The following is a 21,144-nucleotide window of genomic DNA, read 5'->3' as shown; positions in this document are numbered from 1 at the left end:
TGCCCCCGCCCCAGCCTTCCCTTCCTTGAGCCTTAAGAAATCTTTAAAACTTATTGTTCACTTTTCCTTTCTTGCTAAGTGATGGTAAGATTGCCTGTCATTTTGTTTCTCAAGAAAATTGCCTATTTGCTTTTGTTAGGGAATATACCATTTTATGTTATGGAAGCTTATGAATTTGTATTTTTTGTGCATTAAAAATCAGAGATACAGGGGCTGGCGAAGTGGCATAGTGGTTAAGTTCACGCACTCTGCTTTGGCTGCCCGGGGTTCGCAGGTTTGGATCCTAGGCACGGACCTACGTACCACTTATCAAGCCATGCTGTGGCAGGTGTCCCACATATTAAGTAGAGGAATATGGGCACGGATGTTAGCCCAGGGCCAATCTTCTTCAACAAAAAGAGGAGGATTGGCAACAGATGTTAGCTCAGGGCTAATCTTCCTCACCAAAAAAACCCCCCAGAGATACATATTTTAAACGATTACAATAAAAGTAATACATACCTGAGTTAAAAAAAATTCAGGGCCGGCCCAGTGGCATAGTGGTTAAGTTCACACATTCTGCTTCAGCGGCCCAGGGTTCGCAGGTTCGGATCCCAGGCACGGACCAACACACTGCTCATCAAGCCATGCTATGGTGGCGTCCCATATAAAGTAGAGGAAGACGCGCATGGATTTTAGCCCAGGGCCAACCTTCCTCAGCAAAAAGAGGAGGATTGGCAACAGATGTTAGTTCAGAGCTAATCTTCCTTACCAAAAATAAATAAATAAATAAATTCAAACAGCTGAGTAGAAAAATGAAAGATAAAAAGGCAGCCCAATCATTGTCCACAACCTAATTCTACTTTCTACAGCACTTTGTTGACCAGGAAATTTTAAACACACACACACACACACACACACACACCCCTCCCTCTAAAGCTGAAAAAAATTTCACCAATTTTACTTACCCTTACTGGTGCAATGCAGCTTGATATTTCCTTTTTTGTTCTTCTTCTCCTTCTAATGTAGGTTGTAACCCACTAAATTGATTCCACTCCCACAGTTTGAAAAATACTGCCCTAAAGGTAGCTACATCAAATTGTTTTTATACTTCTGATAGTTATCTCCATAATTGAAAATAATACACATATACTGACACATTTTTGTTCAACTCCTGACATCTTTTTTGACTCCACTCTTTGAAAATGAACAATAAGAATTTAGCTCAATTACATTACTTTCCATTTTCTTCCCCAAATCGCTTCTTTGCAATTTTTATTATATTACATTAAGTTCTATTAGTTACTTTATTGCTTTAAAGAATATACTTAGGCCTCTATTTCTTGATCTACCCACCTCAGAAAGTGTCTCTTGACTCCTCCATTATGTAAGATCAATACATTTGCATCCTTTCACTTCCCTCCATTTTCCACCTTCCATTAGCTGTACTACTACTTTTACACTGTCAATATTTATATTTACTCTGTTAGAATAATTAGGTCTTCTGCATTGTCTTTAAATTTATTTTGAAAAGCAAAATCTTTTTTCAGTATTACAATTTTGTAAATCTTATTCACTGCTGAATCAAGCAGTATGAATGGATTTGGAAAAAGGGAAATGTAAACCGTTACTAACTCTACATTTACTGAAGGAGAATGTTCTAGGTGTCAACGTCAAATGGATTCCCTTTTCTTATACAGTAGTCTCTGTTTATCAGCAGTTTCACTTGCTGCAGTTTCAGTTACCCATGGTCAGCCACCATCTGAAAATATTAAATAGAAAATTCCAGAAATAAACAATTCATAAATTTTAAATTGCACACTGTTCTGAGTAGTGTGATGAAATCTCTCACCCTCCGGCTGCGGCCCGCCCTGGACATGAATCGTCCCTTTGTGCAGTGTATCCACGCTGTATACGCTACTCGCCCATTAGTCACTTGGTAGCTGTCTCAATTACCAGATTGACTGTCACAGTACGGCAGTGCTTGTGTTCAAGTAACCCTTATTTTACTTAATAATGGCCCAAAAGAGCAAGAATAGTGATGCTACCAATTCAGATACGCCAAAGAGAAGCTGTAAGGTGCTTCCTTTAAGTGAAAAGTGAAAGTTCTTGACTTAATAAGGAAAGAAAAAAAATCTAATACTGAGGTTGCTAAGACCTACAGTAACTTTTAATACAGTGTATTGTCATAATTGTTCTATTTTATTACTAGTTATTGTTGTTAATCTCTTACTGTGCCTAACTTATAAATTAAATTTTATCATAGGTATGTATGTAGTATAGGAAAAAACATAATAGATATAGGGTTGGGTACTATCTGCAGTTTCAGGCATCCACTGAGGGTCATGGAATGTATCCCCTGCAGGTAAGGAGAGACTCCTATATGTCCATTAATTACTCATAATATCACATTTTAGTTTGTTTCATCTTTGGACCATGGCTTACACAATTTTTTGCCTTTACTAAAGATTCTAATTCTCTTTCTTTGGCGTTGATGACAGCAGAAGTATATGTCACCCTATTATTAAGATCACTAAGGTTTTTAATCACGCTATTTCGTAAAGCGAATCTACTTTTTTCTTAAAGACATTCTTCTGAGATCCTTCTAACTTCCCGTTCTATTACTATTTATTACCTTGAAAGCCTAAATATTTGTGCTGAAATATCTTTTTACTGCACTCCTGGATCGAATCCTATTATTGGTTTCCCATGTTTCTTTCTTGAGTTCTCTTTTCATTTTGTTAGAACATTTCCTTAAGCAATCTTTTTTTTTATGAAAAGGTGCATAAGAGGTCAAAAAAAGTGAAAAAGTCCCTAATTTGTCCTCATCCTTGAATGTTCTGTCTATAGAATTCTAGGTTCAGAATAATTTTCTCTCAGAATTTGAAGGTATTGCTCTACTGTCTTCTAATAATCAATGTTACTGAGAAAATAGCAAACTTCAATCTATTTCAATCTCCCTATCACTCTTTTTTTTTTTTTTTTTTAAAGATTTTATTTATTCCCCCCAAAGCCCCAGTAGATAGTTGTATGCCATAGCTGAACATCCTTCTAGTTGCTGTATGTGGGACTCGGCCTCAGGATGGACGGAGAAGTGGTACCTCGATGCGCACCCGGGATCCGAACCTGGGCCACCAGCATTGCGGCGCGCGCACTTAACCACCAAGCCACAGGGCCGGCCCTCCCTATCACTCTTATAAAGGTAACTGACAACCTCTATTTGGCTGACTCTCTCTTTTCTGTCCTCAGTTTAATTGAACTCTCATAATTGGTCTTTTCTGATACTCTCCTCTGTGGGCTCCATACCACACATTACTCTGGTTTTCTTAAATAATTGGCTACTCTTGCTTATTCACCTTCACATATTTTTCCTTTTTCTATGTGACCTCTAACTGTTGGAGTTCCTGTACCCTCTTTTCTATTCTCTATGCCTTCTGCCTATATAATCTTATCCATTCTCATGCTTTCGAAACTATCTGCTGACAATTTCTAAATTTATATCAGTAGGCTAGACTTCCTTTCTGAGCTCCAGATTCACATCTTTAAATATCGACTTGACATCTCTCTTGTATGTCTCCTAGGCATTTCAAACTGAACATGACCCAAATGATTCTCTCTCTCTAAATCTGGATCTCCCTCAGCCTTTACCATCTCAATAAATCGCTCTATGATTAATTGTCCTCCTTGATGCTTCCCTTTCTTTTTTTTTTTTTTTGTGAGGAAGATCGGCCCTGAGCTAACATCTGCTAATCCTCCTCTTTTTTTTGCTGAGGAAGACTGGCCCTGGGCTAACATCCATGCCCACCTTCCTCCACTTTATATGGGAGGCCGCCACAGCATGGCTCCACAAGTGGTGCGTTGGTGCATGCCCAGGATCTGAACCGGCGAACCCCAGGCCACCGCAGCGGAGCGCGCACACTTAACCGCTTGTGCCACCGGGCTGGCCCCTTGACGTTTCCCTTTCATTCACCCCAATGACCCCTCCATCCTTATCTGATCCATCACCAATTCCTGTTAGTTCCACCTTCAAAATACATCTTTGTACTTTTTAAAAAATGTAAATCAGATCACATCAGTTCCTTGCTTTAAATGATCGGATTGCTTTTCATTGCATTTAGGATAAAATCCAAAACCTATACAGCCAGCCCTAAATGTCTCATTCCTTCCTACTTCTCCAAACTCATTTCTTGTCTCTTGCCGTTCTCTACTCATTTACTTCCTCACTCCAGCCTCCTGTCATCTCCTAGAATATACAACGCTCTTTCTGTCTCAGAGCCTCTGTGTTTGCTATTCCACATAACTGGCATACTTTCTCCACAGGTCTTTATATGGCTGAATCCTTTTTATCCTTAAGGTTTTAGCTTAAATGTTCAGAGCATCCATGTTAACCCACATATGCACTCTACGTGAATTAGGAAAAAGTACCCTTCTGGAAAGCACAGTGTGTGTTGGATTTTGGCCCCCACAGGCAGCAGTCTAAATGCCCCCTCTCAGAGAGGTCTTCTTGACTGCCTTACCATGTTAATGCTCCCTGTTATTCTGGATCACAGTACTCTGTTTATTTCCTTCATAGCTTTTGTCTTGACATGAGTACAGCCATGTTTGGCCGCTCCATTGACCTACAGCCACCAGCACAAAAAGAAATATAAAAGCTGCTTTCTGCGTGGTGGGAACTGGCCCTTCTCCCACAGAGAGAATTGCAAGTTGTAACATTTCAAGGCTCTTGGAGCGTCGTAGCACGGGATGGACTGGCCATCTGTGCCGGGCTAAGACGATAACCAAAGAGAACAATGCACGTACACAATTACTGGGCTGGGACGTTAGCCAAGGGGCTCAGTGCACGTACGCCACTGATAACCATTTGTGCATGGGAACACTAGATGCTTGCTCTGTAAACTCTGTAACTGCTTATATAAACTGCTGGAAACTGAGACCTGGTGAGAGTTCCACCTGTGGAAGGGACGCCTTGCCCAGGACGTGTGATCCTTACCCAGCCATGTCGATTGACAGGACTCTCCCGGCAGTGGGGCGTGGATGTTGTGAGTAATTGATTTACTGTGAAGTAATTGATCTGATGTGTTCTCTTTTCGGTCATCATGGTGTTTCTCTTTCCGGTTGATTTGTGTCATTTCCCTTCAGTCGATCTGGTGTTTCCCTTTCCGATCGATCTGATGTTTTTCCCTCTTATTATATGACCTATTCGGATCTGCTGCTATCTCAGCCGATGTGGATGTTTTCCCTTTCCAGTCGAGCTGGTGTTTTTTCCCTCTTATTATTTGACCTATTCGGATCTGTTTGCGGACTATCGCCTTTACTATCCTCTATATAATAAAATATACCTTCAGTCCCTTTGTTTGGAGTAGAAAGTTTCTTTTACGTCTCCGATCGAATCCCTGAACCTCTCATAACAGCTTTTCATTCAATCTGCAATTATTTAACTAATTATTATTTTATTTACTTGTTTATAGTCTGTCACTCCTACTTAGGTCAGGAACGTCTCTGTCAAGTTCACTATTATAAACGTACAGCCTACCAGTGCCTGGTTCACGGTAGGTGTTCAATATTTGTTGAATGAATAAATGAATGAAACTGTGCTCTGAAATTTCATAAGAATGTGAAAAAGAAAATGATTTAAGTCCTCCAGTTTAGTTTTTCATGAACACATTTCATCTGAAAACTGGTTTTTCTTCACATTTTCTTTTATTGTTTATTTAATTATTGCCACCCCTTCATTTTTTCCTGTTCTCTGTTTCCTGGAACCACTTTTTGACACATCATAGGGTTTGAAAGGGATTTATCGCATTGCCTCAGAGTTGGTGATACGTCAAACTGAGTACAAAGAGCTATTAAGTATTTCTCATTTTAAAGAGAAAGCCTCAACAATTGGAGCTTTGCTACTTCCAACCAGTATCCCGATTTCCCTTCCTCCTCGATCCCCTGTGTCTATGACTAGAAGACTGAGGAAGGACAGTGAAAAAAGAAATTATCAGCACTGTTGTAGGCCAGTGTGCAGCACCTTTTCCATGAGGAGCAGGGGAGTGTGTTTCCTACCTCTCAAACCAGGTGAGGTATGTAGACTGAAAATTACTTCTCACAAGAAGGGAAGACCAACATCAACCTCAATTGCTGGATATTTTTTAGATAGCCTACTTGTTGACCTGCCCAGTACTACTTTAAGTGAGGAAAGGAGAAACGAAAGAGATGCTAGAGGGAAAGCAGGAAGCAGAGGAGAAGTTTGTACTCAGACCATTTGGTCTGGCAAGGAAGTAGGAATTTCTCATTAGCCAAAGGACTCTTTGGAAGATAGCAGGGCTTAAGCCATTTTGCTAATGCTCATTCTGAGAGCAGTCTTTGGGGATCCTTATAGCAAGGATTTGTGAGGTGTATTGCCAGTTGTAAGAGCTGAGGTAGGATAGAAGAAGTCAAGTTTGCATTAAATCTCCCAGGTCAAGGAACTGTAAAGAAGGCCTTGTAAGCACCCTCCTCCTGGTCCCCCCCCCAAATCTTATAAGTACTGCATCAGAAAGCTAGTATTTGCATCTTGGCCACATAGAAGCAAAGCAGTAACAACCAACAAAGAACTGTAATCGCAAACCCAGTGAACTAAAGAGACATTTATCACTCTTCCCTATTTTTCCTCCCACTCTCCCAACTCTTGAGCTACAACCAGAAGGAGAGGGAAGAGGAGTGAAAATATGGACCATGCTTCTTTCACCGCTGCAGGTTCCTGGAGCTGCAGGTAAGGCCTGAACAAAAATGAGAGGGGATTGGGAGATGAAATTTAAATGGGAATATGAAATTGGAATTTTAAATTGAACTACTAGAGTCTTAAAAGCTGAAAGTAACCAAAAAACTACGGAGTCTGCCTAAGGTGTTGCCAAGAGTCAGGAAAAGGCAATTTGACAGGTCAAATTGAAAGAAGCATTTAGAAAAAGAAAAGTTTTATGTTTGTGACACGACTAGTTCCAACAGTTTAATAAAATGGAGATAGGTGGATACTGAAATTCCTGGATTAATACACCACATATCATAACTTTTCTCTAATATTTTCAATCTTTTTGTCTCTTTGCTGTACGTTCCAGGAATTTCTGAGACTTTACCTTTCATCCCTTCAATCAAATGGTTTAATTTTGGCAATTACATTCTTTTTATTTTTTTAGTGAGGAAGATTAGCCTTGAGCTAACCTCTGTTTCCAATCCTCCTCTTTTTGCTGAGGAAGATTGGCCCTGGGCTAACATCTGTGCCCATCTTCCTCTACTTTATATGTGGGACGCCTGCCACAGCATGGCTTGACAAGCGGTGCATAGGTCCGTGCCCAGGATCCAAACCTGCGAACCCTGGAGCACCGAAGCGGAGCACACGAACTTAACCACTATGCCACCGGGCCAGCCCCGGCAATTACATTCTTAATTCCCAAGCACTATTTCTTGTACTCTGATTGTCCCTTTTATATAGCTTGTTCTTGTTTTATGTATATAGTATCTTTAATTCTCTGAATTAATCTTCATGTCCTTCATATTTAAGTTTTCTGTTTTGTTTATCATTGTCCCTCTCTTTGGTGCAATTGGTTTTCCTCAAATATCTGGTGAGTCTTGATTTTCCATATTCATGAATGAGGGACTAGGTTGCTTAATGCTGGTGCTAGAACGAGAGTTTTCTTCTCATTGGATAGGTCTATACCTTAAACATGACTTTTATTTTTATTACACAAATAATATCTGCTCATAGTAGAAGTAGTAGTACATAAAAATAATTAGAAAGAAGAAAATAAAATTCACCTATGATCTCACCACCAGAGGTAACCATTAACATTTTGGTGTATTTTTATCCAGTCTTAAATAATGAATAAGCAAGCAATTTTTTTTTCCCAAAAGTTTGTAAAAACTGGGTCTTACTATGTTTATTTTTTAGCCTGATTTTTTTCCCCACTTAGGATATAAGGAATATTTTTCCATCTCAATATCTATACTACCACCACATCTTTTAATGACTGATAGTATCCTTTTATATTGATTCCAAATGTATTTATCATAATTTAACTACTCTCCTATTAGTGGCATTTGAATTGTATCTTTGTTTTTACTACTAAAACACTGCAAGAAATATCCTTGTATATAGAGTGCATCTTCAAAGCAATATATTTTAAATTATGTTTAAAAATATATTTTAAAATCAAAACTTATCTTTTCTCACTTACAGAATCTCAAAAGCTCTAGCTGAAAAGCAGATCTCTAAGTTTAGGGATATTGATTTAACAAGGAAAGTGATCAAAAGAAATCTCTTCCTCAGAAGGTTTGAAGAACCGAGTTTAGAGGTGAGAAATGAGTGAGATGAAAAACACAGTCCCCGTGTGCAAAGATTAAGGGCAGTTCTGGGGCTAAACAAAGAGTACATGAGCATGGTTTGATTCTTGTTTGACAATATATTTATGGTTCTATCAGCTATCTTGTACTGTGTAACAATACACAGTATTGGATATAGCTCAGCTGTGTGATTTTTCTACTGGTCTTATCTGAGTCACTCATGTGGCCAGTTTGACTCATTAGGCAGTCTGACTAGAGCTAGAGAGATCAAGATGGGCTCCAATGCATGTCTGGCAGTTAGTGCTGGTTGGTCTAGGAGGCCTCAACTGGAAAAACTCATTTCTACTTTATGTAGCCTGTTATTTTCTAATAGGTTCGAATGGGTCTTTTCATATGGTGGTCTCAGGGCAGCATTCCAATGGGGGAGACTAAAAGCTGGAAAGCTTCTCCAGGCTAATACTTGGATGTCATCACTTCTGCCTCATTCTGTTGGTCAAAGAAAGTCACCAGGCCAACACAGACTCCCCCCCCACAAAGATGTGGGGAGAAAAGACTTCACCTTTTAATGGGAGCAGTGACAAAGTCAAATTGCAAAAGAGTAGGGCACAGAGATGGGAAGAATTGTGGCCACCTTTGCAAACACTCTATCACAAGAGAAACTGTTTTTTTTTTTTTTTTTTGAGGTTGGAATTCACTTTTATTTTATTTTTTATATTTTTACATACTTTTTTCTTTTAATTTTTTGTTTATTGCAGTAACATTGGTTTATAACATTGTAAAAATTTTAGGTGTACATCATTGTACTTCTATTTCTGCATAGATTACATCATGTTCACCACCAAAATACTAATTACAACCCATCACCACACACATGTACCCAATTATCCCTTTCACCCTCCTCCCTCCCCCCTTCCCCTCTGGTAACCACCAATCCAATCTCTGTCCCTATGTGTTTGTTTATTGTTGTTATTATCTACTACTTAATGAAGGAAATCATACGGTATTTGACCTTCTCCCTCTGACTTATTTACTTTGCATTATACCCTCAATGTCCATCCATGTTGTCACAAATGGCTGGATTTCATCGTTTCTTATGGCTGAGTAGTCTTCCATTGTGTATATATACCACATCTTCTTTATCCATTCGTCCCTTGATGGGCACTTAGGTTGCTTCCAAGTCTTGGCTATTGTGAATAACGCTGCAATGAACACAGGGGTGCATGTACCTTTACAAATTGGTGTTTTCAAGTTCTTTGGATAAATACCCAACAGTGGAATAGCTGGATCATATGGTAGTTCTATCCTTGATTTTTTGAGGTATCTCCATACTGTTTTCCATAGTGGCTGCACCAGTTTGCACTCCCACCAGCAGTGTATGAGAGTTCCCTTCTCTCCACATCCTCTCCAACACATGTTGTTTCCTGTCTTGTTAATTATAGCCATTCTGACCGGCGTGAGGTGATATTTCATTGTAGTTTTGATTTGCATTTGCCTGATAGTTAGTGATTTTGAACATCTTTTCATGTGTCTGTTGGCCATCTGTATATCTTCTTTGGAGAAATGTCTGTTCAGGTCTTTTGCCCATTTTTTAATTGGGTTGGTAGTTTTTTTGTTGTTGAGATGCATGAGATCTTTATATATTTTGGAGATTAAGCCCTTATCAGAAGTATGGTTTGCAAATATCTTCTTCCAATTGTTAGGTTGTCTTTTCGTTTTGTTGATGGTTTCCTTTGCTGTGCAGAAGCTTTTTAGTTTGATGTAGTCCCATTTGTTTATTTTTTCTATTGTTTCTCTTGCCGGGTCAGACATGGTGTTTGAAAAGATGTTGCTAAGACCGATGTCGAAAAGCATACTGCCTATGTTTTCTCCTAGAAGTTTCATAGTTTCAGGTCTTACATTCAAGTCTTTAATCCATTTTGAGCTAATTTTTGTGTATGGTGTAAGGTAAGGGTCTACTTTCATTTTTTTGCATGTGGCTATCCAGTTTTCCCAACACCATTTGTTGAAGAGACTTTCTTTTCCCCATTGTATGTTCTTGGCTCCTTTGTCGAAGATTAGCTGTCCAAAGATGTGTGGGTTTATTTCTGGGCTTTCGATTCTATTCCATTGATCTGTGTGTCTGTTTTTGTGCCAGTACCATGCTGTTTTGGTTACTATAGCTTTGTAGTATATTTTGAAATCAGGGAGTGTGATACCTCCAGCTTTGTTCTTTTTTCTCAGGATTCCTTTAGCTATCCGGGGTCTTTTGTTGTTCCATATAAATTTTAGGATTCTTTGTTTTATTTCTGTGAAAAATGTTATTGGAACTTTGATAGGGATTGCATTGAATATATAGATGGCTTTAGGAAGTATGGACATCTTAACTATGTTAATTCTTCCAATCCAAGAGCACGGAATATCTTTCCATTTCTTTGTGTCTTCTTCAATTTCTTTCAGAAATGTTTTATAGTTTTCGGCGTACAGATCTTTCACCTCTTTGGTTAAGTTTATTCCTAGGTATTTTATTCCTTTTGTTGCAATTGTAAATGGGATGGTATTCTTAATTTCTCTTTCTGCTACTTTGTTGTTAGTGTACAGAAATGCAACTGATTTTTGTATGTTGATTTTGTATCCTGCAAAAAAGGGATAGCTTTCAGTTTTTCACCATTAAGGATGATATTAGCTGTGGGTTTGTCATATATGGTCTTTATTATGTTGAGGTACTTTCCTTCTATACCCATTTTATTCAGAGTTTTTATCATAAATGGATGCTGTATCTTGTCAAATGCTTTCTCTGCATCTATTGAGATGATCATGTGATTTTTATTCTTCATTTTATTAATGTGGTGTATTACGTTGATTGATTTGCGAATGTTAAACCATCCCTGCATACCTGGAATAAATCCCACTTGATCACGGTGTATAATCTTTTTAACGTATTGCTGTATGAGATTTGCTAGTATTTTGTTGAGGATTTTTGCATCGATGTTCATCAGTGATATTGGCCTGTAGTTTTCTTTTTTTGTGTTGTCCTTGTCTGGTTTTGGTATCAGGGTAATGTCAGCTTCGTAGAATGAGTTAGGGAGCTTCCCCCCCCCCCTCAATTTTTTGGAAGAGTTTGAGAAGGATAGGTATTAAGTCTTCTTTGAATGTTTGGTAGAATTCACCAGGGAAGCCGTCTGGTCCCGGACTTTTATTTTGGGGGAGGTTTGTGATTACTGTTTCGATCTCCTTACTGGTGATTGGTCTATTCAAATTCTCTACTTCTTCTTGATCCAGTTTTGGAAGGTTGTATGATTCTAAGAATTTATCCATTTCTTCCAGATTGTTGAATTGGTTGGCATATAGCTTTTCACAGTATTCTCTTATAATCTTTTGTATTTCTGAGGTGTCTATTGTAACCTCTCCTCTTTCGTTTCTAATTTTACTTAATTGTGCCTAAGAGAACCTGTTTTGAAGTGCTTCCTTTAGTGTTCTAAAAGTAAATTTATAAGTTAACTGTCATCCAAAACAAGTTTCCTAAAGAAATAAAGGGAAGACTCTAATATTCACCTACATAGCACTCTACAGCTTTTAAAGTTCATTCACAAATATCTCATTTGATAATCCATTCAACAAATTTCTTCTGAGAGCCTATTATGTGCCAAGCACTGTGATATGTTCCGAGGATACAAGACAGATATGGTCCTTGCTCTCAAAGAGCTTACAGTCTATGGAGGGAAAATAGATATTTAATAAGTAATAACAATCAAGTAATAATAGCTTGAGATTAATGTTATGGCAAGGCAATACAGGAAATCATCATTAGTTGAAATCATCATCACTCATACTCTGTGCCAACACTGAGCGAGATGATATTTATGGCAACTGTGTAAGAGGCTCTTGCTATCAGGTTATTAGTTGTTATTCTCATCTTTAGGTGAGGAAACTAAAGCTCATAGAGTTAACCAATTAATTCATCCAAGGTTTTCAGGTTCTAAGAGACAGAATTCAAAATAAAAAAATAGGCTATTTTCCAAAGTCTGCTTTTTCCAATATATTCTTTTGCCTCCCTAGAAACCAATATTGTTTTGAGTACTTGAAACGGAAAAAAAACACCAATAAATTAAAACAAACACACATAAGAACTCTTAGATGATGGTACATATTTTGTAGAGATTCTTCTGAAGGGACTTACAGCTTTACAGATTCATCATGTAATGTTACCATACCTAATCTAGTATACCTACCTATGCAACAAGGAATTCTGCTTACTTCCTAAATCTCTCCGGACCCTAGAATTTAGACTGTTATCATTTGGGTTCACTAGGTTCAGAAAAAGCCATTTAAAAAATAACACCTGAAGGGGTTCTTTAACATGACTATCTAAAGACAACAAAAAGGATTAGATGAGAATGACTAAACTAAATTACTACTATAGAAGTACTATATCCAGTTTAATAAGCAATGAACTTAATCAGGAATATACATATCTTGGCCTCAAATTCTTTTTGGAGTAAGAAAGGATGTAAATTATAAATAAATATATGGAATGTATACCAACCTACATATGTATATATGTATATATATGCACACAAAAATTTCAAATAATTATCAGTGTGACTTTAGTATTGTTTTACTCCTTCTCACTAGGAAACTGGTAAAACCCTCAAGCTAACATGGCTTAAGGAAAGTTTTGGTGTATCTGGATCTTTTTTCCCTTTCATTATCCTTTTACTCCATTTGTGGCTTTATCTGGTCTCCATCCATACTGGTCTGTGTCAGAAAGGCTTATATATCAAACAGCTTAAAGTCTCTGGATCTGTCTGTGATGCTCCCAATCCAGACAGTAGTCTTCAATAAATTTATTTGAATAATCTCAGTTTTTAATTTGTTACTGTACAGATCCATGCAAAGCCAGAACTTTAGTAGGTTTGCTGACCTCTAACGTTTTCTCTGTAAAATTCTCGTTGAAAGTCACTGTATTGAAAATGGCCTTTCTCTTTCTCCCAGCAATGCCCTCTGCTCCAAATTCTCATTTTCTTGGTGTGCTGCCCAGCATTGGTGGGAGGGGTAATAAAGACCAGAATTTTCTAATTCCATGCTTTGAATGCCTTACAGTTGTGAAGCATGATACTGAGCCTTTCAGGCCTGAATCAGGCAGTTGGGATCCCCCTGGGCTGGTTGCCTCCAGCTGCTAGCAGCCTTTATCAGAGGGCAGCCCAAGAGGAACAGAGTCTCTAAAGGTGGAGCGGATGATGAAAAAATCCAGTAGTTCCACAGGCCTCTTATGCAAGGTCAATAGCAGTGTGCTTAGCAGGTGGCTGCTGAAGTAGATGTCCAGATGGTAGAATACCTCCTTGGCTGTGCTCAGTACATCGCAGCCAGCATGGACTCCTGGATGGTGCAACTCTGGTGGCTCTGAAACTCTGACTTCACAGACATTAGATACTTCTCATTGCTTGCAGCTGATGTGCCCTTTTACTGGTATCCAAAGTAGTTTTGGTCTAACTGTTCCAACAACGAATGTGTATTTTTCAAATTAAAGCTTTATCATTATTTTAAAATACTTGCTAGGAAAAAGTTCAGTTGCATTCAAAATCCATTTGCCGTATCACATCAAATGTCATCACTGAGTTTGTCAATAAAAAGAGCTGTTAGATTCTTTGAATATAATTTCAACCATTATACATTTTTGAATGGTTGCAAAAGAAATGGTTTTCACCCATTCATGCAATGTTTCTCATGAATGGTGACTATATTAGTTTCCTATGGTTGCTGAAACAAATTACCACAAACTGGGTGGTTTATAACAACATATATTTATTCTCTTATAGTTCTGGAAGACTGAAGTCCGAAATGGGTTTCTCTGGGCCAAAATCAAGGTGTCAGCCAGGCCATACTACCTCGGGAGGCTCTAGGAGAAAATCATTTCCTTGGCTTTTCCAGCTTCTGGAGGCTGTCTTCATTCCTTAGTTCATAGCCCTGAATCGCATCGCCTTTTCTACACCGCTCCCCCTCACTGCTTCCATCATCACATCGCTTTTTTCTTCTCTGTCTTCAAATCTCCCTCTGCCTACATTTTATAAGGACACTTGTGATTACATTTAGGGCCCACCCAAATAATCTAGGCTAATCCCTCCATCTAAAAAGCCTTAATTTAGTCACATTTTTGAAGTCCCTGTTACTACACAGGGTAACATTCACAGATCCCAGGGATTAAGAACTGGATATCTTTAGGGCCCGTTATTCAGCTACCACAGTGACTATCGAGAATTTGAAGAGATTATCATTTGAAAGTCTTGATTAGAAACTATGTGTAGCTACTTAAAGCACAAAACCTGATTCAAAAAAGGTTATCTTCATGCAGGCAAGTTCAAATTTCTCATTTGAAAAGATTTTTATCTCAGAGTTTTATACAAATTCAATATTTAATATTTCTCCTATTACTTTGCATTTATTTTTATAATTTTATATATACTTAAAAAGCAATTCGTTTTTCACCAACTCCAATATAGATGTCCACAAATTCCCTCTAGATTATCCCAGGATGCCATACAAATATTGCCATTTTCTCTCTGCGCCATGATGAGGAAAAGTTGGAATATATAGCTCTACAAAGTTTAGGAAACTAATACAAATGTAGAAAAGAAGGCTGGGAGTGTAAGTGAGCAAAGTCCATATCTATTTTCTAATAGGAAGTCAAAATATATAATGCCTAAAATCCAGAAACCAAAGAAATAGAAATATAAGCATTTAGAAATAACTATCAGGTATATATAACTGAGGTAATTGTCAGAAGAAAAATAGTTGCCTCTAGGGTGCAGGGTTGGAGTAAAGATAAGTAGGGCAGGAGAGTACTGCTACTCATTATGGGCATTTGGGTACTAGTTATATTTCTTTTTTTAAAAGATGTGCATTCTTATTGAAAATTTTTTTAAAATTTCAATTAAAAATGGTACCAGAACTTAACATTAACATACCACATTTTTTCCTGTGGTCTTCTCTCTAAATATGACATTCCTCCTTCTTCTCACTCTAGAGAAGGAAAAACATTGTTACTTTTTATTTCCTAATCATATTACCCATTTAATGACACATAATTACCCATTTATTTAGGCCAAGAACAGTCCTGAGGATCCTCTCTGTAATATTTAGTTAGGGTGGTGGGTGTGAAATGCTTAAAATAAATTCCCTGAGACTAAGTTAGGGAACAGAAGTTCTTTATCCTTTCCTTCCCAGTGGTGGCACTGGCAGGAAATTTAATAGGCTAGACCAGAGGCAGAGATGTTTGGAAAACCATCAAAAGATGATTGATGGAATGCACAACAGGGAATCTTTAATATGGTTGAAAGAGGAAGAAAAAAATAGGATTAAACTGAATGCTTTTCTATTTCACAGCTCTTCTCTATGAGGATTTCAAAGTCAATAAGAATAAGTAACCTCATCATCTATACAAACATCACTATAGAAAAGCAGACTAATGTTTATTCTATCTTATGAGTTTAGTAAGAGATGTGTTATTGCTTAGTGTTTTTTTATATTTCCAAATTATGATTACATAATGAACTATGTTTACTAAAAACTGAAAGAATATAGGGTGTTTCTTTATGGTTATTCCTGGGCCTACTCATTAAAGGAAATGACTCCTCTGCTTCTATAATTAAGGGGGGTCTGGAGATGCAGTGTGGCACACAAGTGGGATACAATTTCATGGGCATCACCGTTTCTCACCAATGATCTCCTCTGGGCAATATGCAGAACAGAAGAAACAGGAGACAACATAGTAAGGACCTGCCTTCTATGCAGCTTTCAAAGGAGACCCTGGAGTGGATTTATTGATAAAGGTGAACAAGATAATGCATGCTGTGGTTAAACTGCATTCTTGTGAAACTGATAACTTTTAAAACTACTTGGAAGATTGGTTTATCAACTCTGTAGATAATTATCTGTTATGTGAGACAATCCTGTTTTTTAAAGCATCTTAGTTATTTGAAATAATTGCTACTGTTACGATATAAAAGTTATATAACCTTCAAATGTAATTTAAAAATCATACTATGAACAAATGGAAGGATATGTCATAATTTAAATTCATAACTTGTTTCAGCAAACTTCCTGATTCATTAACAACAGGGTGTTGGCAACAGGAAAGAGTGAAGTCTTTCTCTTCCTCAAGAATTTGGAAACACCATTCATTTTCTTAGACTACTCATTCATTAGTAGTCCATCTTACAGATATTATTTGATATCTTTTTCCAGTTAACCCTGTTTGGTTACCTTTTGACTCAAGTGAAATGCCCTATTGTTAGATCTAGTCAGTAACTGGCAACCTCTGGCTGAATAACAGCAGCTCCCTTTTTCCTCTTTTATGTGGGTGGTCTAGGATTTAGATGGGTACAGATGGGAGCCAATATTGAGTGTGGGCAACAGTCTAGTGTATAATTGTTGCCCGGTCTCTTGGCTAAACACTTTGTGCATGAAATAGAAATTATTACGTCTCTGAGATGTTCTCCAAAACTGCACCACTTTATTTTCTTGTGTGTAGGGGATGGGGATAGGATAGACAAGAAAAAAATAAAAGACCACACACATTGCTCATCTGTACACTTACTTCATACTTTAGCAATTTCTAAGCCACCCCTTACTGGATAATGCTCATAGTAGTTTGCAAAGATTACTGTAAAGTCATCAAGACATTGCATTTGCTGCTATTATTCCAGTACTTCGGCCCAAGTTCACATTCTAGGTGGAAATAACTGAAACTTAAAAATTCTTTACCTCTAAATATAAATTAAATTTTTTTACTTTATTTACAGCTCTCAAAGAGTAGAGAACAGGATACAATACTACGAGTTTAAAAGATTTAGTAGCACTAAACTGGTCATTCATTATACACTTATCGAGTGCTTGCTATGTACCAGACACTAAATCTAAAAAGGCACCAAAAAGGATGTTTAGAAATAGGGCAGCAGCCATTGTTTCCTAGTTGTTGATAGAATGTTCCTATCTAAAGAAAAAAAAAAAAGATACGGCAAAGTTGCTATACATCCCAGGACATGGGACTGGGTATAGTAAACTGAATTTTCTCACGTTTCTAGGGAGAAGTGGGAAGAAGGAATGAGAAAATAATAGGCAGAATTTATGTCATCCTTGGATGGTAGCATACGGTACTAGCGAAAAATTGGCTTCCAGGCTTTTTAGTTTACAATCCATCTCATTCCAGCTCATCCCTGCACACACACTCCTTCCCATCCCCCATCTTCATCCTCCTTTAGATTCCCTCCCAAGTTTCTGCAAAGCTTCAATCTGTAAATCTATCTATCCATGTTACAGACTGCTAAAGATACAGATATCAGCATCACGCACCTTGAAGGGAAATTCCATAGCAGTGTATTATGAAACAGAGGATTAAACACACATACACACCCAGAGAAAGCAAATTTTCAGGTATTAAAATGTATAAATGTATAGATAAATAGGCAACTGCCTTCTAAGCAGACTTGAGATTGCTCAATGGCCATGATCTTTCTCCTCTAACCCCACATGACCTGCCAAGTGAGATTGTTTCTAGTAGCTCTGAGGGAGTGGGAGGGTCTTCTACAAAATGTTTGGGGTTCAGAATTTAAATTTAAGCCACTGAATAAAGAAATTCCATTTTACAGGGCACTATTTGGAAACAATATTTGGTAATACAGCTTCTAGACTGCTACTTCTCTAAGAGCCAACCTCTGGGTGGTTATGGCCTTAACGTTGAAGACAAGTAGTTACTTTTTGGAGATTTCTTGAGACAGTAAATGTACAACATCCTTTGGTACTATATCTCAATATTTAATCACTCATAAATCAAGATGTCATTGTTAGGTATTACCAAATGCTCTTGCTGCAATTAAAACTCACTTCCTCTCCCTTAATCTTCTGTGAAGGTAGAAATAACTGATCATCCTTCTTACACTAAACCTTGTATAATTAAAATCTCTTCATTGCTCTTCAACTTTATCTTTTGCAGGCTAAGCAACCCTATGGGGCCCAAATCTTTTGATGGTATTTTATTTTGGTGTTAACGCTTCTTGATAAATACTGCTTATTTAGCGCTGGAACAATTTCTCTATCGCACATAAAGGATATGGAGATTCTGATTAAGATCTTCAGTCTCCAAATGCTGTTATTAAAATGTAGACATCTGGATTTTTAGACACTTCTTTGGTTTTCTTTAGGGGAAATTAGTTTTATACCTGAGAGGTTTTTGGGTGTAATCTTTTGGGATTTCACATAAGAAATACAGTACCAAAGGTTGTCATTCTCTAGCATAACAAATGAATCACTGGCCTTTTCTGTGTTACTTGTCTAATAACATTTCTAATAACATATACAACATATGGCACTAAAAAAATTAAAATTTGTTTAGAGAACGAGTCATTTAAAATTCTCACTTTACCTTGATTGATTAGTGTTGTCCACAGCCTCAAACTCTTCTAGAATTACTTGGTTTATTGAAGGTGCCTAAGAGAACGCTGACAGTTCATTTGCTGGTTGAGTCATGAAGTGTAAAGTTTAAGACACACTCATTGACAAGCGCACTGAGTCTTACAGGTAGGTGCGGTTGGCAATGACAGGTGTGATTTGCTGGGCGCTGGGCTGGCCCTCTCGCAGTCCCCACGCTACTGCCAACATTCTATCTTTTAACATCCTCTTTCCTTGAGGTCTTCAAGAATCTATTAAAAGGTGAGCATCTCTTGAGGGGTAACTTAAGCCATTTCCACTTTGATCAGAAAAGTAAACACCTATCACAGCAGAAATCTCTACAGGAATAGGAACCCGGGTGGTGTGGTTCTGGTGGGAGAGCCTTCACTTGGTACTTTCTTTGACGCCGTAACTCCCTCCTCCGATTAGTGGGCACCACACATCCCACTCCTTACTCCTTTATGTATCTTCATCCTCCCCAGAACAGATGTGGTGAGTAGAGTTTGTGTCTACTGAGAAGGGCCTGGGCTCTCTCGGGGTAGTTGCTGTGCTGTGCTCTGGCTCTATCCGCCAGACACCTATCTTGAGTCTCTGGTACAAGGGAACATTTTTACGGACTGCAAAAATAACTACTCGTGCTTCAGATTCCCTCCCTCGCTGAAGCATCTGGAGAAGGCCGGGAGTTTTACTGGTGAAACACCCCTCGCCCCTCCGCCGCCTGTACAGCTCCCACGCGCGGGATCCCAGGATTGGGCTCCGCGCCCATCTCCACTGGGCTCCCTCGGGCCGCGGACACCCCGCCCCCTGACACCTCCGCGCGTCTCATTGGCCAGGCTCTGCGTCCGCCTCCGCTCCTGACTGGCGGCTGCTCCTGTCGATCTGCGCGGCAGGGACATTTCCGCATTGAAGGGGGCTGCTCCAAATGGGGGGGAGGGGAACTGTTTAGGAGAAGGAGGGGGTTCTGGGTGTGGAGAGGCTGCAGCGGGGTGGCCGGAGAGGGTCAGCAGCTGGGCTGCGATCGTTGACGAGGGGCTCAAGGTGTCCATGTGTGAGGGGAGGTGGGGGAGAGAAGGGTGCTTCAGAGGTGACATTCTCTCAGCCTGCGAGCCTTCTTCCTGGGGCGCCATAAACGCCCCCAATTTCCCAGCTGCTAAAGGAAGAGGAAGAAGGTGGGTCTCGGTGGCGTTTTGGGGAGGGGCTGGGGTGAGCTTCCTACGACTCTCTAGGTGGGTGTTTCCCTCTCTGAAATGTATAGAGCCCCTAGCCCCGACCCGTGATGTGGCCCCGGAGGCCGAATTTGGGGATCGGAAGAGCGCAGGGTAGGAGGAACTAGAATGTGTGAGGGTAGGGTCGGGGCTCTCCCGGCTCCTGTGCCTGGCACTCGGGTCTGCACACGGGTTCTCCCCTCGCGGATGGCCCCTCGGCGTCCGCAGCGGGGGAGGGGCGATGGAGCCTTCGGCCCCTCCAGAGAAAAAGCGGCGGCAGCGTGTTCCGCCGCTCGCAGCCGGAAGGCGGGGAGCTGCAGGCCCCGGCCCGCCCAAGCGCGGAATTCTTAGCGTCTCCAAGTCCAGGATATTTATGGGCTGGTAAAAATGGTTGCATTGCCCTTCTTTGCCAGCCTCACCCGCCTCCTCAACCCCTGCTTGGGCGGGGGCCAGCGTTGACCAGTGTCTCCCGGGGAACCGGCCGAAGGCTGGACGGCAGCGAGGGAAGGGGGAGCCAGGGTGCGGCCCGCCAGTGCCTGCTGCCGTCCAGCCTCGGAGGGCGTGGGGAGGGGGGCGGTGAAATAGCCGCTGTAGATCCGCCTCTTTCATTGATGAAATTTAAGTTCGTGTGATTTTACCTTTTCCGGGAGTCTCCAGCGAGCCCTCATCTGTGTCAGGAGCGCAGTGTAGGCAGGAGTTCCAAGCAGACTCAGTCACACCAAGTTTCTGTCTTTTGGAAGTGGGAGAGGTTTTCCTGGGTGTATTTTTTTTTTTTTTTTGAGGCAGTTTTAATTGCTTTGAATAAATACTCCCTTAAGTGGCTAAACATAGGAAGAAGAGAAAGAACACGTCGGTTGTTAAAGCAAGGGAGGAAGAGAGACCTGCCCTATAGGTTGACTCCGAGAAATTACAATATATATATAAGCCAGAGTATTTTAATAAATCCCTAAAATGTCGAGATTTGTACAAGGTAAGACACGCTTCTTATCTCCTGGGTTGTTTCAGCCGAATTTGGGTACTGGCAGTCGGGAGGTCGGTGGGTGGTTTGGAAGTGGAAATGTTCATTTGAGATACTATTTGCGAAACCCTTTTCGTTAAATTGACATTTGAGCTGCTGGATTGGCGTTTCAGCTACGTATAATTTATACCCCTGCGCTCTGCTAGGTTTAATTCTGCCTCCCTGCAGTCAGGTTAGTAGTACTCTGGCTCCCCGGGATAGTGGCTATAAATGAAG

At 39.6% G+C, this 21,144-nt stretch overlaps 1 protein-coding gene and 1 long non-coding RNA gene across 4 annotated transcripts in view; one reads left to right on the top strand and one right to left on the bottom strand.

The window, feature by feature from the left end:
* Window positions 1–909: 909 nt before the first annotated feature.
* Window positions 910–19,462, bottom strand: LOC147915945 (uncharacterized). The gene is made up of 3 exons (XR_015553563.1): window positions 18,680–19,462; window positions 15,225–15,279; window positions 910–1,741 (listed from the first exon to the last, which is right to left on the bottom strand). It is a non-coding gene; the product is annotated as an uncharacterized LOC147915945 (long non-coding RNA).
* A 230-nt stretch (window positions 19,463–19,692) lies between these two features.
* The window catches only part of UGP2 (UDP-glucose pyrophosphorylase 2), a 56,444-nt gene continuing 54,992 nt past the window's right edge, over window positions 19,693–21,144 (top strand). The window contains exon 1 of one of the 3 annotated variants that reach the window (XM_004435629.3): window positions 19,693–19,874. Coding sequence is in view for 2 of the 3 variants with exons in the window: in XM_087436663.1 (XP_087292789.1) it covers window positions 19,982–20,024 (43 nt within the window). In the remaining variant the exon portion in view is untranslated. Of the gene's footprint in view, window positions 19,875–19,954; window positions 20,025–20,564; window positions 20,881–21,144 lie in introns of those variants that run through there. The other 2 variants (XM_087436663.1, XM_004435628.3) reach the window with 2 other exon arrangements.

Source organism: Ceratotherium simum, chromosome 11 (assembly GCF_057802395.1).
Source record: "Ceratotherium simum simum isolate JZ-2026a chromosome 11, ASM5780239v1, whole genome shotgun sequence".
Taxonomy (NCBI): Eukaryota; Metazoa; Chordata; class Mammalia; order Perissodactyla; family Rhinocerotidae; genus Ceratotherium; species Ceratotherium simum.
Note: the sequence above shows the minus strand (reverse complement) of the source record. Positions and strands in the feature narration are given on the sequence as shown.